This window comes from Megalobrama amblycephala, linkage group LG7 (assembly GCF_018812025.1).
Source record: "Megalobrama amblycephala isolate DHTTF-2021 linkage group LG7, ASM1881202v1, whole genome shotgun sequence".
Classification (NCBI taxonomy): Eukaryota; Metazoa; Chordata; class Actinopteri; order Cypriniformes; family Xenocyprididae; genus Megalobrama; species Megalobrama amblycephala.
Genome location: NC_063050.1, coordinates 16,141,601 through 16,158,488, shown reverse-complemented (window position 1 = coordinate 16,158,488; position 16,888 = coordinate 16,141,601). Strand labels below are relative to the sequence as shown.

At 35.4% G+C, this 16,888-nt stretch overlaps 2 protein-coding genes and 1 long non-coding RNA gene across 3 annotated transcripts; all 3 read left to right on the top strand.

Annotated features, from left to right (window-relative positions):
* Window positions 1–608: 608 nt before the first annotated feature.
* On the top strand, window positions 609–3,153 carry LOC125273129. Its single transcript, XM_048198395.1, has 2 exons — window positions 609–1,065; window positions 2,722–3,153. The coding sequence occupies exons 1-2, from the start codon at window positions 609–611 to the stop codon at window positions 2,877–2,879; spliced, it is 615 nt and encodes a 204-aa protein (XP_048054352.1). The 3' UTR covers window positions 2,880–3,153.
* A 3,141-nt stretch (window positions 3,154–6,294) lies between these two features.
* On the top strand, window positions 6,295–11,794 carry LOC125271849. The gene is made up of 2 exons (XR_007185728.1): window positions 6,295–6,837; window positions 10,311–11,794. It is a non-coding gene; the product is annotated as an uncharacterized LOC125271849 (long non-coding RNA).
* Window positions 11,795–14,508: 2,714 nt separating this feature from the next.
* On the top strand, window positions 14,509–16,643 carry LOC125271848. Its single transcript, XM_048196120.1, has 2 exons — window positions 14,509–14,612; window positions 15,638–16,643. Exon 2 carries the CDS (start codon window positions 15,651–15,653, stop codon window positions 16,320–16,322), a length of 672 nt encoding a protein of 223 aa, XP_048052077.1. The 5' UTR covers window positions 14,509–14,612; window positions 15,638–15,650; the 3' UTR covers window positions 16,323–16,643.
* Window positions 16,644–16,888: the final 245 nt, after the last annotated feature.

The following is a 16,888-nucleotide window of genomic DNA, read 5'->3' as shown; positions in this document are numbered from 1 at the left end:
AGCAGACGAAACTTCTTTTAAAAACATTAAAAATCTTAGTGGTTCAAACTTTTGGACTGTACTGTATATATATATATATACAGTACACACACACACACATGCTTTTTATTGATTTTGAACAGTGTTTATGTTTTTACAGATATAGATCAGTGCACTACAGATTAACCCTTCATCTCACTGCACTCATTTTGGAGGATCAGTTTTTCTCAGTGTTTTGTAAGTAATCAGTATCTGTAAATGTGTTGTAGTTAGTCTCTCTTGGGGCTGCTGTTTGGTTTTGGTCAAAACAGACTTTGATGTGCTGCTTTTTTGAGAAAATCTGCTGAATAGATTCAAATGTTTTAAATATATAGAGCTGAGAGAACTACACTGTTATTGGTAGCTGAAAACACCATCACCATAAGCCCAAATATTTAATAAATGAACATGTAAACAGCAGGGGATTTACAGAACTTTATGAAGAACAGGCGTTCCAGTTCTGCAGACTCAATGATGAAAATAACTGATTTAAATGAAGTCAAACTGATTTATGTTTTTTTATTTTTATTTAATTTATTGATATTTTATATTAAAAAAAACATAATATTTCCAACAGAATTATCATGAACATGACAAGAACCCTGTATGATTTGTCTGATCTGAGAGAGACTGGGTTTGGCCGGCCACCTCCCAGACACGGTCTGATCTTGCTGTGGTGGTTTGCTCATGAATGTGTTCAGATCGACTCCAATGGTCGTATGATTGCTCAGTGTGACCCTGAAAATGGAGCTTTTGGCTTCCACCGATTCTATAATAAGGAGAGAATTCTTCCTCACTCTAACCTCCTATACTATGAAGTGGGCAACCTGCACATCACTGACTCACTGCCACCTTATGTCACTGAGAAATATACAAGACATTCAGACAACAGCAACAAAGATCGCATCATTGTTTCCTTTAACTCAGAGTTAAAAATATTTGACAAAATGTATGTGACACAGCACTCAGATCTTGTGAGATTTGACAAGAATCACACTTACTGCATTAGCTATGATCTCATGAAAAACATAAAAAATTTGGGGCGTGAGGATTTCCTCAGAGAACCCATGAATTCTTCTGTATGTATATACATGCCAGCGCAGAGTGAATCCAGCTGCCTGAATAAGAAATGCTGCTGTGTGCTGATTTGTGTCATTGTACTGTTGCTCATTATTGCTGCTATTGTTTACTTTTCATTTCGAAAAATGAAACAGTTTTGATCCACGCTGTTAGCTATTCTAGCCATGCCGTTTGCTATTCTAGCTCATTTTGAAGCTGCGTGTTGCAGTTTGCTTCCTTTTGGTCTTACTGGAATGAAAGGAATTCAATACATTTACGTGTTTATTAATATATAGAATAAAATACAGCGTTGAGCATTGCATGTTTATCACTGCATTCTTTTTAATGTTTCATATTTAGAAGGGCCAAACTATCAGAATCAATATTAAAGGTCCCGTTCTTCGTGATCCCATGTTTCAAACTTTAGTTAGTGTGTAATGTTGTTGTTAGAGTATAAATAAAATCTGTAAAATTTTAAAGCTCAAAGTTCAATGCCAAGCGAGATATTTTATTTAACAGAAGTCGCCTACATCGAACGGCCAGTTTGGACTACATCCCTCTACTTCCTTCTTTAATGACGTCACTAAAACAGTTCTTTGACTAACCTCCGCCCACAGGAATACACAAGAGTTGCGTTTGTAGAGTGTGTTTGTCGCCATGTCGTCGAAACGCTGTTATTTTCATCCCGCAGTCCAATCACCGGGTCTGATTCCGGCTCAAATTGATAGGGTAAAATTAAAGACATGTTTACAATAACACTGAGCGCGTGCATCTAAACGTTATGGTAAGAGGCGTGACCTTTCCGGGCAAGATGCGCTAAGCTGCTGTCGAATCACAACACAGGAACCGCTGGCACAATCAGAACTCGTTACGTATTTCTGAAGGAGGGACTTCATAGAACAAGGAAGTCATCAGCCCGTTTTTATGACAGTGGAAACAGCGGTATACAGATAAGTAAATTATGTGAAAAATACTGTGTTTTTTTACACGCGAAACATGAACACATGTTATATTGCACACTATAAACACAATCAAAGCTTCAAAAAAACATGAAAAACGGGACCTTTAATATTGATATTAATCTGAATATTGGGTGCCACACTCCAATCAATGTCTCAATCAACAAACATCAGTGGTTATGCCTTGATTTAATTTCGTTTCATATTTGTTGTGCTTATTCATATACAAAACTCCAAAAACCATTGACTTGTGTTTGTGTGATTTAGGTTTTTTTATTTAACAATGTAAACTTATCAAAGGCAAAATACATCATTCTCCAAGGACACTCAACTCTTTCTCAGAGGCAAGAAGCCTCCACGTGACACAGCCACCTGTGGTTAACTAGAAAAACCCCTGACTAAGCAAAAAATGTGCTCAGTGGCCAAGCTGACTTTTCAGATACATTTGACATTCACAGTCACGTAGGCCAACACCTTTGGCTTTAATGGCATTTAAACTAATTCTACAATTGTTTTCTATAGGATAAATAAAATATTTCATATCAGACAAGCTCCCAAATTATGTGAGGGCAAATTACAGCCACAATATTCCCGACAGTAACGAGGATCGCATTATTGTGCGTCTGGATGCAGATGGCAGGTTCAACAGGGTGTATTTGACTGAACACAGCGACCCGAAACGAACACGAGTCTCTCTCTGTGGTCTCCAACACTCAAGAACAACATGTCAGACTACAGAGTCATTATGAGACGCCGTCTAACAACAACTCCTGGTGTGCCAGGAGTGTGTCATTATTCATGATTATTAGCCTATATAAATATTTTTATAATATTATACCTTGAACCTGATTCTTTCGAGTGAGTGAATCGACGTGCCCAAGCCACGTGATTTCAGAAAACGAGGCTTTGTTACTGTTTTAAAATGTCAGTGGTGTGAGGATGGGGTGGTATTAAATGTATTAAACCTGTGATTGTAAGTGATCTCGAGTCATTTTTATAAATTAAGTGCATTTACATGACAGATGTTGTTAGCGTGCAGAGTTTCGAACGCTCAAAGATTCGTTTTGTGAAGCAGTTGGTTCAGTTGAATTGAAGTTTCAAAAAGCCTCACTTCTCCTGTCACTATTATTCATGTTATGTCTTCTGTTATAATCACAAATTTTTATTCATTTGCTGATTTCATTTCATTTCTATTCATTGTGTAATTTCTCTGGCTAGGTTTGAAATAAAATGACTTTGGAAGCTCATACACCAAAAAAAAAGATTTTTTGATGCTGTTCAGTTTATTTAAACAATTTATTTTGATTCAACACCATTGTATCAGGTTTCTAGTTTAAATGTGATTGATTTATGTTAAATTGACTTGAAACGATTACTCTTTGACTTAACTTGATGTTTTCATATTGGAATAACATGTTTCAATCAAGTAAACCCAACCAGGACTCAATCAAACAGGATTTTCACTTCCCATCATGCTTTGCAAAGGGGCTGAACTAGGAGTGTAAATGTTGAAATAAAGTGTTATTTTAAGCAGTTTTTAGGAAGATGAGAAAATGGAAAAACTTTTTCATGTTTACTGTTCTATTATGTTGGTATTTAAAAGTTTCTGTTAATTAATAGTTTTAGGGTTACCATTGTGGTGAATTGTTGCACTTGTGCTTGGGTTGAGGACCTGCTAAAAAACTTTCAAATTACTTTAATAAGAAAGTAATCACTGTGGTAGTGCTCTGGGTTGCATTTCCCAAAAGCATTGTAAGCCTATGTTGATTGTAAAACCATTGCCACCAATGGACTTATGATCAATTTAGGCTTTACAATGCTATTGGTTAAGGCAATTTATGATGAATCCAGTATCACATCTAGATTTCTAACACAGAACATCACAAGTTATATAAATCACGAAATTAAACAAGAAGAATTCATTGTAAAAATCAATGTATATGAAAACAGTTTATATTTATTTATTTATTTATTTGTTGCTTTTTATTTATTTTCCAAAACATTGCAAATTAGTTGGGCTGACACTATTAAATTAAGCTGTGCCCAACCATAGTAAATAAGTTGAATCAACCTTAATAAATTAAGTTCATTAAATTGGAATAACAGAATTGCATAATGCTGAAATAAAGCAACTTAATCATGTGGAAATCCTTTCCATGATTTGTTTATGTTCGTTCAAAGAGTTATTTTTTTGAGTGTACTTTGTACTGTTCTTTTTTTGTTTTTGTGTAAATGCATCTTTTTCAGTAATATCAGATGCCCTTGAAAACAGGTGCTATACCTACATTTGAGGGAGACTGGGGCTGATTGACAGAATTTTCATTCTTTATTGACTATTTCTGATTTATCAAACAATATGATTTTAGTTTTAAAAGGGAAGCAACAAACAGAAAATATTAAAATGCAAATTGTATACCAAACTAATTCCAGTTAACTCACATTTGCCTGTTCTTCTGCTCATGCAAATATGTGGCATGGAGCAGCATCAGTTTCTGTTTGCAGATCTTTGCTCCACCTTAAACAGCCATTATCAGAGTATGAACACTCCCGTCACTTCTGCAGGTTATAAGGTAGATTCATTTTATGTGTTCATGTAGCTGATTATTATTGCTTTACAGTTACAAAACAGGAGCGTCTAATTAGCGTCACACGAGCCACTGAAACTGCTAGATGTAAGGAACAGCTGGATTATTATCAGAGACACGGTGAGAACATTCCCTGTTGAGAGACTTTATTTATTTAAAAAACATAAATAATGAATCTGAATCAACTTAGCTCTAATAGCACAGCCGATCAGGACTTCTTTGTTTTTACTTTGTTCATATTTTGCCGCTTTTAATAATTCAAATATAGCTGTCACGCTGTTTGTTTTGTTTGTTTTCAGTTGTATTGCAGCTTGTCTCTATTTGGACAAATGGCTTATTTGGATGCCAAATGAATATAATCTATGATAAGTATGTTTAAATATAATTACATGCTCATCAATTCTATAAATGTAAGATATGATGTTGAGTTTTCCATGTTTATCACTTGATTCTTTTAATGATTTATTATAATGATGTACTGTAGTTTATAATTATAATGATGTAATTCTTTCAGCTTGAGGGAGACAAGGTAAAATTTCAACACTCTATCATTAAAAAAAAGAAAAAAAAAGTGCTTAGGCTGTTTAATATATCACACTCTTAGCCCGGATTTTATATTTACTTAAAAAATATAATTACAATATACTTAAAATATTTAAGTTTGGTTGCATTACTTATAAAATATAAGTATATTCTACTAATTTGTGGGTGTATTTGAATGTGTTAATAAATGTAAGTTAAATGCACTTAAATTATTAAGTTTTTCTCCTGGCCACGCCTCCTTCACACTGGTTTGCGGCAGGTAATGACGCCATTTTGTCGCGGTGTGTATGAATTCAAGGAGCTGTTGATGAGCAGTTGGAACATTTGTTTTGGCTGTTCTACAGACATTTTTTCCTAACATTTACCTTATAGTTTTTCACCAAAGGAGAAAATCACAATTTTTAAGTTACCATCATCGAGGGTCAGTGTTTGTTTTAGTTGAGCTCTTGACCCTTGACTTTTTAATATTAGATTTTGTTTGGGCAGTTTTAACTGTATTAAAACCAACCAGACAAGCAAAGTTAAAAGATGATCAGGTGATGTTGGTTATGTTTTCACATAATCATTATTTCATCTGAATCACTAAACTCATTTAGAGCCCAATCTCTGAGTTAGATTTACATTATTGATTACAGCAGCACTGTGATTCTACAGCGGAGGATCAACTTCTACAATACAATTTTTTTTTTTTTAAGTTGTCCTTATCACAAAAAAAAATATATATATATATTTTAGGCACACACAGACATCAAGAATCAGCCTGTGAATCTCAACGACGGTGACAAGCAGCATGTTCTGATAAACAGATCAACTCTGAACATTAGAAAACAAGCTACTAAAAAGTCACAGAAAAACAGCAAAATTTAAATAGTGAGAATAAAGAAAATTACTAAGACAATTCAGCTCATAATTTATTCATGCAGCAATGCATGATGGGAGGCATGGATGAATTTTGATTGGTGGCAAGTTAACTTGCTTAGTACATTGAACTTAAATATACTAGTTGTAATAACTACAAAGTAATTAATATTACAAAACATTTTAAGTTAAATGAACTCGAATTATTAAGTTCACATTACTTAATCATTACTTAATTTTTTTAGGGCAACCAGTTTCCTCAAATTTTTTAAGTAAATTCAACTTATCCGGGCTAACAGTGCATGATAAATAAAAATATAAAATAAAAATTGATAAAAGTTATGAATAATGTATAATAAAATGAATATATGATATGAAATCTGAAAATGAGTAGTTGAATCTAAAGTAAGTAAATCCCCTCATGAACAGTTCCTAATGTGTTTCTACATAAGTTTCGCTTTCCCCATGATGAGTTTCTGTTCATCAAAACAGAAACGCATGTAAAACCTGTGGGACAACTAATGTTTGTTACTTACTATAGAGTAGTTCCTGTCACTATTCAGTGACATCAGCAAATATGCAGTGTTTTCATGTCATATAAATGAGGCAGTCAGTGCCAAAGATCTAAGTAAGGTATTTCACTACAAGGTAAGACGTATCATTTTTTAAATGTGTTTTTATATACTTTAAATACTGTACATATTTTTTATTGATTTTGAATTGTTTATGTTTTTACAGATATAGATCGGTGCACTACAGATTAACCCTTCATCTCACTGCAATAATTTTGGAGGATCAGTTTTTCTCAGTGTTTTGTAAGTAATCAGTATCTGTAAATGTTGTAGCCAGTCTCTCTTGGGGCTGCTGTTTGGTTTTGATGTGCTGCTTTTGAGAGAAAATCAGCTGAATAGATTGAAATTTGTTAAATATATAGAGCTGAGATAACTATACTGTTACTGGTAGCTGAAAACACCATCACCATTAGCCTAAATATTTAATAAATGAACATGTAAATATCAGGTAATTTACAGAACTTTATGAAGAACAGGTGTTTCAGTTCTGCAGACTTAACTAATGATGAGTAACTGTACACTTTATATTAAAAAATGTCTCAGGTTACAAATGTAACCATGGTTCCCTGAGAAGGGGAATTTGCACTGCATCTGACAAGACACTAAGGGAAACGCCTCACCGTGAGAAACTCAAACCCTGCGTCCCAATGTCCATACTATCCATCCTAAATAGTATGTGAGATTAAAATAAGTGTGTCCCAAAGCATAGCATGTTAAAAAAGAGTATGCCAAAAGTTCCCGGATGGTCTACTATTTCCGACAGATTTGCGAAGTGTGGATCCGTGTACACTATAAAGGCTAATATTGCCCACAACCCATTGCGCGTTGGACGAGGATTCAGTTCAGAACCACAAACACGGGTAAAAAGTGTTAAAAACTACAAAACATGGCGGATAAGCGTGAACGACGCTGAGAGGTTTGACTGACTAATAATCAATTCAGCCTAATAGAAAATATTTATTTAATGTTATCTGTGTGATTTTTCATCTACAAATACCAATGTGGATTTCTATAAAGATCCGATTGGCCATTAACGTTTAAATGCATCATTATGCATTAATATGAGGAGAGTTCTCCACATAAAAGACCCGCGACTGCAGATCAACATGCTGCATTTCTCTCCGATATGGCAGGAAATTAACTAAATGAAATGTGGAGGATGTAAGATGATTGACAGGACATGTTTACGGCGACAGGATGCGACAGAGAGCAAAGACGCAATTGTATGACGTGATAGTATGTCCCAAAGCTTGTCTACTCTTTTGCTACACACTCAAAAGTAAGTACTTTTTCTTCACAGAAAGAGTACATACTTTTAGGGCGTAGTATAAGTAGGCGAATTGGGACGCAGCAATAGACTTTCGTTCATCTTCAGCGAACAAAAGTAGAAGCTCAACCGAACATGAAGCTGCATATCATATACGAAAATGAACCTCATTGGTTACCGTTTGAGCTTCTGGAAGGTTTTTGTGCATCATTCATGTTAGGTTGAGCCTCTGTTTATGTTCGTTGATCAGTGTTTACATGCGAGTAAAAGTCTAAATTAAATCTGTTTGTCGTATAAAGTAATCGAATCTCTTCAGAAAATTTGAACTAAACAGCTTGATTTGTATGAGGAGGAAGGAAGGCAGATTCAGTTTCAGTTCAGTTTAGTTTATTTCTAAAGCACATTTAAAAAAAGGCATATAACCATATAACAGATAAAAGGACGCAGAGAAGAACAAAACAAGACATTACAATGTATTAAAAGCAAATGAAAAGAGATTTGTTTTAAAGGTGCCCTAGATTGTTTTTTTACAAGATGTAATATAAGTCCTAGGTGTCCCCTGAATGTGTCTGTGAAGTTTCAGCTCAAAATACCCTATAGATTATTTTTAATTAATTTTTTTTAGCTGCCTATTTTGGGGCATCATTAACTATGCACTGATTTTTTCAGCACGGCCCCTTTAAGAGATGCCCTCCCTCTGCCCCACGAGCTCTCGACTATATATACATCGCATAAACAAAGTTCACACAGCTAATATAACCCTCAAATGGATCTTTACAAGATGTTTGTCATGCATGCTGTATGCATGCTTTGAATTATGTGAGTAAAGTATTTATTTAGATGGTTACGTTTGATTCTGTGTGAGTTTGAGGCTATGCTCTGTGGCTAAAGCTAACATTACACACTGTTGGAGAGATTTATAAAGAATGAAGTTGTGTTTATGCATTATTCAGACTGCAAGTGTTTAAAAATGAAAATAGCAACGACTCTCGTCTCCGTGAATACAGTAAGAAACGATGGTAACTTTAACCACATTTAACAGTATATTAGCAACATGCTAACGAAACATTTAGAAAGACAATTTACAAATATCACTAAAAATATCATGTTATCATGGATCATGTCAGTTATTATTGCTCCATCTGCCATTTTTCGCTGTTGTTCTTGCTTACCTTGTCTGTGCACAGATCCAGCCGTTAATACTGCCTTTCCTTGTCTAATGTGTCGAATGGGCTGGCATATGCAAACATTGGGGTCATACATATTAATGATCCCGACTGTTATGTAACAGTCGGTGTTATGTTGAGATCCGAGTGTTTTCCGGAAGTCTTTTAAACAAATGAGATTTACATAAGAAGGAGGAAACAATGGGGTTTGAAACTCAATGTATGTCTTTTCCATGTACTGAACTCTTGTTATTCAACTATGCCACGGTAAATTCAAATTCTGATTCTAGGGCACCTTTAAGACTAGATTTGAATGCAGATAAGGCAGAAGTAACCCTAGTGTGGTTTGGAAGGATGTTCCATAAAGTTCCAGACAGCAACATAGTGTTGGCTCAGACCCGGCCCACATCTGGTCTGCGTGTAATCCACATGTACCAGATGTGGGCCGGATCTGGGCCACACATGTTGCTGTCTGGGGTGGGACCAGCCACAGAAAAAGCTCTGTTGCCCCAGCACTTTAAGTGAGGTTCACCCACAGATGTCTCTCCATCGCCACCATCAACCTGCCAATCGCGGCAGCGGTCCGTTTAGTGGCCCTGAGAACAAGATCCGTGGTGCGGCACAGCTCAGCCACTGAATCAGGGGAAAAACCCTGGTCCAGGCCCCTCAGCAGATCGGCTTGGTATGCTTGCAACACTGGCATGGTGTTCAAACAAAATGTTGTTCTAAAGGTCAGAGCCTTGCTTTCAGTGATGACGTTTCCCTCTTTGAGAGAAACGTCATTTCTTCAATAGGAGGCATCTTCGCTCACGCATATCCTCGATATTTGCATAATTAGAATGCTGAAATCGATGGACATGGGCTGAATACGGTTTCTTCCAGGATTTTCAATCTCCATATGGAGATCAGGAAGAAATGGAAGGCTCACGGGAGTTGGGTGATAATGTCCAGACAGGAATTGCTCGTCTAGTCTACCAAGAGCGACTCTCACTTTTTCGCACCTCCAAGGCAGATCTAATCTAGCTGAGGGACAAACGAGAGTGGAGCTTTTTCAGAAGAAGTCGCTCACAATGTATGCAAACAACCCCTTCGAGGACTGAGCGTGCGTGCTCTTCGCCCCAAACACATAACACGAGTGTATCACCAGGTGTTAAATAACGCGGATTTGCTTCAGACACCGGTCACAGTAAGGTGTTCCTTCTAGTGTCTTGAAAGGAAACATAATATTATAACATTTATTGCATTACAAGAGCAATATTTATTTCTTTTATTTTTTTCAGCAGAACTGTCAGGAACATGACGAGAACTCTGAATGAATTATCTGATCTGAGAAAGACCAGGTATGGTTGGCCACCTCCCAGACATGGTCTGATCTTGCTGTGGTGGTTTGCTCATGAATGTGTTCAGATTGACTATGATCGTATGATTGCCCGCTGCAACCCTGCAAATGGAGCTTTTGGCTTCCACCGATTCTATAATTGGGACAAGCTTCTTCCTCGCACTAACCTCCCATACTATGAGGTGGGAAACCTGAACACCACTGGCTCACTGCCGCTGTACGTCACTCAGTATTACACAGGACATTCAGACAACAGCAACAAAGATCGCATCATTGTTTTATTTAACTCAAGGTGGAACAGATTTGATTGCGTTTATGTGACACAGCACTCAGATCTTGTGAAGTTTGACCAGAATCACACTTACTGCATTAGCATCAAACTTATGAAGGAGATTAAAAATTTGAGCCGTGAGGATTTCCTCAGAAAACCCATCCTTCCAAAACGACCCAATCCTCCTGAACATTGTTCCATAGACATGACTAACAATGTAATGCCCAATCCTCAACCAAGACTGTCACACACACCTCAGCCAGTGCAGAATGAAAACAGCTGTCTGAGTAAATGCTGCTGTGTGCTGATTTGTGTCTTGATTTTACTGTTTCTCATTGTTGCTGCTATTGTCTTTTTATGGTTTAAACTGAAATAGTTTTCATCCACTGCTGTTTGTTATTCTAGCTCATTTTGAAGCTGCATTTTGCTTCCTTTGGATCAGTTGCTTATTAAATACGTTTACATTTATTATTATATAAAATGTACCAAATGTAAGAATCAATCTTAATATTGATATTAATCTGAATATTGCGTGACACACTCCAATCAGTGTGTTCGGTGGTTACGCCCTGATTTAGCCTATAGTAATTTCGTTTCATATTTGTTGTGCTTATTTTTTGACATAAATACAAACAGAGAATGTTAAAACTCCAAAAACCATGACTTGTGTTTGTGTGATTTAGTTTTTTATTTTTAATTTAACAATGCAAAAATGTCTATTACTTTGCCACGAGTGCAATCAAAAGTTCAGTGCAATGGATATTTAAAAAAGCCGCAGTTCTCCTGTAACTATTATTCATGTTATGTTTCATTTTATGATCACAAATTTTGAGTTGTTTACTGGTTTTCTTTCTTTTCTTTATTAATTCTCTGAACTGTTGTTTCTTATTGTTTGTGTAAATGAATCTTCTCTTTCAGTAGGCCTATATAATATCAGATGCCACTGAAAACAGATGCAAATGAATGTGAGGGAGACTGGTGCTGGTTGGGACAATTTTTATTCTTTGTTGGAACAAATAACTCAACTATGTGCAATTAAAAGCAAGTTCTTAGGTAAAATAAAAACAGAAATTCAATGTCACTAAATAAAGTGATGTTTAGCTGTCTGTCTGAGGGAAGCAACAAATAAAAGATTAAAATGTACATTTTAAACCAAACTAATGTGACCTGTTTGAGGTTTGTGTGTGTTTATATGATTTATGAGGACACAAATTTGTATAATGGCATGGGTATTACACTGTTATTACAATGTAAATGTGGTTTATGAGGACAGTAATTCCTCATAATTAAAATGGCTTAAAAAACATACTAAACAATGTTTTAATAAAATGTGGAACGTTTTCTGTGATGGGTACAGTACTATGTCTATTATAACTGAAGGCTATAAACTCTTGTCATAGAGTTATGCTCAATATCAATCAAATATCAGCATCAGTTTCTGTTTGCAGGTCTGTTTGCTCCACCCACAAAAGACATTATCAGAATATGAACAATCCTATCACTTCTGCAGGGTCAGGTGGATTCATTCTATGTGTTCATGTAGCTGAATTTTATTGTTTTATTACTTTAAACCAGGTTAGAAACGTCTATATATCAGCGTCTTTGACCCCACACGAGACACTGTGAAGCTGCTACATGCAAGGAACTGTTGGATAGAACAACCTTTTTCAAATTACCAGAGACACAGTGAGAGCGCTGAAGTGTTACAGGTTGATAGACATTGTTTGTTTGTTCTGCAATTGTATGTTTGATATTAAAAATATATTTCTTTGCATTACAAGTGCACTATTGTTTAAGTAAATCCAACCGTGTTCTTTACTTTTTTCCCAGCAGAATTGTCAGGAACAGGATGAGGACCCTGTATGATTTGTCTGATCTGAGAGAGTGCAGATTTGGTCAGCCGCCTCCCAGACACGGTCTGATCTTGCTGTGGTGGTTTGCTCATGAATGTGTTCAGATCGACTCCAATGGTCGTATGATTGCTCGCTGCCACCCTGAAAATGGAGATTTTGGCTTTTGTCTATTCCATAATAGGGAGAGACTTCTTCCTTACTCTAATCTCCCATACTATGAGGTGGGGAACCTGAACACCACTGACTCACTGCCTGAATATGTCACTAAGGATTACACAGGACATTCAGACAACAGCAACACTGATCGCATCATTGTTTTATTTAAATCAAGTTGGTCCACTCCACGATTCGACAGGATTTATGTGACACAGCACTCAGACCCAGTGAACTTTGACTCGAATCGCACCTACTGCATTAGCTCTGATCTCATGAAGGACATTAAAGAGTTAAGCCGGGAAGAATTCCTCAGAGAAACTTTAAATGATTTTTATCAGAAACATTATCAAAAGCATTGTAAACGCTCATATTTTCCATCTGCAGCTCAGTCAGTGCAGAATGAACACTATCAGAGTCAAAGGTCACATTCATCCATTAAGAATGTATGTAAAAAATGCTGCAAAATGCTGATGACATTATTGTTCATTTTTGCAGTTTTCTTCTTGCTTTTAAAATTGAAAATATAGTTTTTATCCACTGCTACATGTTTTTTTTTTTTTTTTTTTTTTTTAAATGGTGTATTGCAGCTTGTCTTCTTTGGACAAATGTCTTATTTGGATAAAATTATCTGCTAAATGATTAAATGTACATATAATCTAAGATAAATGTATTGTTTGCTGTTATGTAAATTTAAGATGATGTTGAGAACTGCGTGTTTAGTCTATCACTGTATTCTTTCAATGATTTATTGCAATGATATAGACGAATATTTAAGATTGTGGGAGACATAAGGTAAAATCTCATCCAATGTTGATAACTGTTAAGAGTAATATATAATAAAATGAAAAACTTCCTTTCATTAGTTCAGTGACATCAGCAAACATATTGTTGTCATGTCACAAAATTGAGGCAGTCTGTGCCCAAGATCTAGTTGAAGACCTATTTTTTGCAAATTAAAATGTGTGAATATTCAAAGATGAACAGCACATTGGATATCAATTCAATAGATGTGTCAAAATGACATTATTGTTGTATGTTTTTAACTGTTAGAAACATTTGTGAAACTCAAGACCTCTGGTGTTGAGCTAAAATTACCATTGCTGTAATTTTTACAGAGAATGCCCAATAAGCCTGGACATAAAAATAAAATAAAATAAGTAATGGCACAGTAAAGAGAAATGAAATCAAATATGATTCAGACTTTGTGTGTGTTTCTGGTGCATTTTATTTTAGACACGCCTGTCAGTTTTCCATCTGATAGTCAGCTCTCCCTCGCTTCCTGTTGAACTATGGAAGAACTAATGTGTTTATTATTTATTCACCTCAGACTCATTTTACCCTGAATTAGCCTACTCTTTACTGTCCCATTACAGAAGCCGACTTTCAAAAATAAACCTTGCAGTAAGATAGTGTGACACAGACACATAGGCTACATGGTAATTTCAAACACCAATTCATATTTAATATTAGTTAAATTGCATGACACATCTTTATGAATATACTGATATCTACGTGTTTTTCTTATCTTACACAGACGCGCTACTGTCAGTCTGCTTTAGTTTCACTTTCCCACTTATTCATCTGTTCTTCCTGTTCAGCTGTAGAAAGAAACACTCTTTCAGTAACAACATGAACCATCTGTTAATAACACTTTTAACACTGTGAGAAAAAAACAAACAAACAAAACAAATCCAATAGTAAAAGCACCAAACATTAACAGTTTAATTTCTGTAAAAGTTATAGATTTTATTTTATATTAATAGGCTATGTATTCTTATTCAACTTTAGGTTGGCATTAATGAGTCTCTAGTGTAGTTTAGTTCCACAAAAATGTTTTTCTGATCCTCCCTTGATAATCATCCATCAAAGTCCAGTGTTCGTGTGTGTTTTCACCGCCCACTAACACACAAATAAAAAAGTGAGCGCGTGAACTGCACAGACGAGGGTCTCACAGCGCGTGAACGAGGTGCAGTATTCTGTGCTCTGTTTGATTACTTTTTTATATAGCCTATATAATATACGATCATTGTAAACTTTTTACCAGATGTTGCTGTTTACAAATCCCTTTAAAAAAAAAAAAAAAAAAAAAAAAAAATTAAACTACACCAAATAGCTCTGACGTAGTAAACGTAGGCTAGTTGTATTTTGATATTCTCTCTATTTTGCAATCTGTATGCCTGTTGGGCTGTTGAGTGGGTGTGTGTTTAAAGAGAAATGAAACCTACTGTGTCCACTTGTTAGTCCACAAAAACAGAACAGACTGACTGACATAGATAGATAGATAGATAGATAGATAGATAGATAGATAGATAGATAGATAGATAGATAGATAGATAGATAGATAGATAGATAGATAGATAGATAGATAGATAGATACCCATCTGACAGAATTTTGTTATAAGAACTTTCTCTAAATATTCAGTGTTGGTTCTGGGAACATTAAAAACGTCCAGTTTTCTTGACGTTACAGGAACATTTTCATAATGTTCCTCAAATGTTCTTTCGACTTAATTTTGATCTAAAGTTCAACATTGTTGGAACGTTGATTTGTAACATTTCAAGAACATGAAAATGTTCAGTTTCCTTAATGTTAGTAGAATGTTTAAAGGTTAGTATGATGTTCCTGAAACATTCTTTCAATCATTCAAACACCTGCTGTGAACAAACACTGAAAGAAAGAGAAATAAGAACACAAACTACAACTTTCTTCAGCCACAGCCTTAGATGAACTGAAGATAAAAGACATTAAATCTCTGAAGATCTGATTAAACAACTCCACAAACAGCATTACCAGCTTCACTTATTACTAACCAGACTGACTTTATTTCTGTCACACGTCTACAGAAGCTCTTACTGAGAATTACCAGAAGTTGCTGATGTCTTATTGAAACTGTTAAGTTTGAGTAGATGTGTAACTAGATGTGTAACATAATATCATAACATTTATTGCATTACAAGAGCAATATTTATTTCTTTTATTTTTTTCAGCAGAACTGTCAGGATCATGACGAGAACTCTGGGTGAATTATCTGATCTGAGAAAGACCAGGTATGGTTGGCCACCTCCCAGACATGGTCTGATCTTGCTGTGGTGGTTTGCTCATGAATGTGTTCAGATTGACTATGATCGTATGATTGCCCGCTGCAACCCTGCAAATGGAGCTTTTGGCTTCCACCGATTCTATAATTGGGACAAGCTTCTTCCTCGCACTAACCTCCCATACTATGAGGTGGGCAACCTGAACACCACTGGCTCACTGCCGCTGTACGTCACTAAATATTACACAGGATATATAGACAACAGCAACACTGATCGCATCATTGTTTTATTTAACTCAAGGTGGAACAGATTTGATTGCGTTTATGTGACACAGCACTCAGATCTTGTGAAGTTTGACCAGAATCACACTTACTGCATTAGCATCAAACTCATGAAGGAGATTAAAAATTTGAGCCGTGAGGATTTCCTCAGAGAACTCATCTTTCCAAAACGACCCAATCCTTCTGAACATTGTTCCATAGACATGACTAACAATGTAATGCCCAATGCCCAAGCTAGACCATCAGACACACCTGAGCCAGTGCAGAGTGAAACTAGATGTGTGAATAAGAAATGCTTGATTTTACTGTTTCTCATTGTTGCTGTTAGTGTCTTTTTATGGTTTAAACTGAAATAGTTTTCATCCACTGCTGTTTGTTATTCTAGCTCAATTTGAAGCTGCATTTTGCTTCCTGTGGATCAGTTGCTTATTTGAATGAAAGAAATTAAATATGTTTACATGATTATTATTATTTAAAATACAATGTTGCAATGATGTAAATAAATATTCAAGATTTAGAAGGACCAAATGTAAAACTATAAGAATCAATCTTAATATTGATATTAATCTGAAAATGAATTCGTTTCATATTTGTTGTGCTTATTTTTTGACATAAATACAAACAGAGAATGTTGAGAGAAAAATGACTTTGTGCACTATTAAAACTCCAAAAACCATTGTGTTTGTGTGATTTAGTTTTTTTTTAATTTAACAATGCAAAAATGTTTCAAAATTACTTTGCCACGAGTGCCATCAATATAGCCTATATATTTAATATTGTGAACTATAAACCTTAGTAAATTATAATACATTTTTAATGTGAATAATACTGTATATAATACTATTAAATAATACATTTGAAATCTGAATACGTGTAAGACTCGTATGATCTGTCCTGTCTGCTGCTCTAGTGTGTTCCTGCC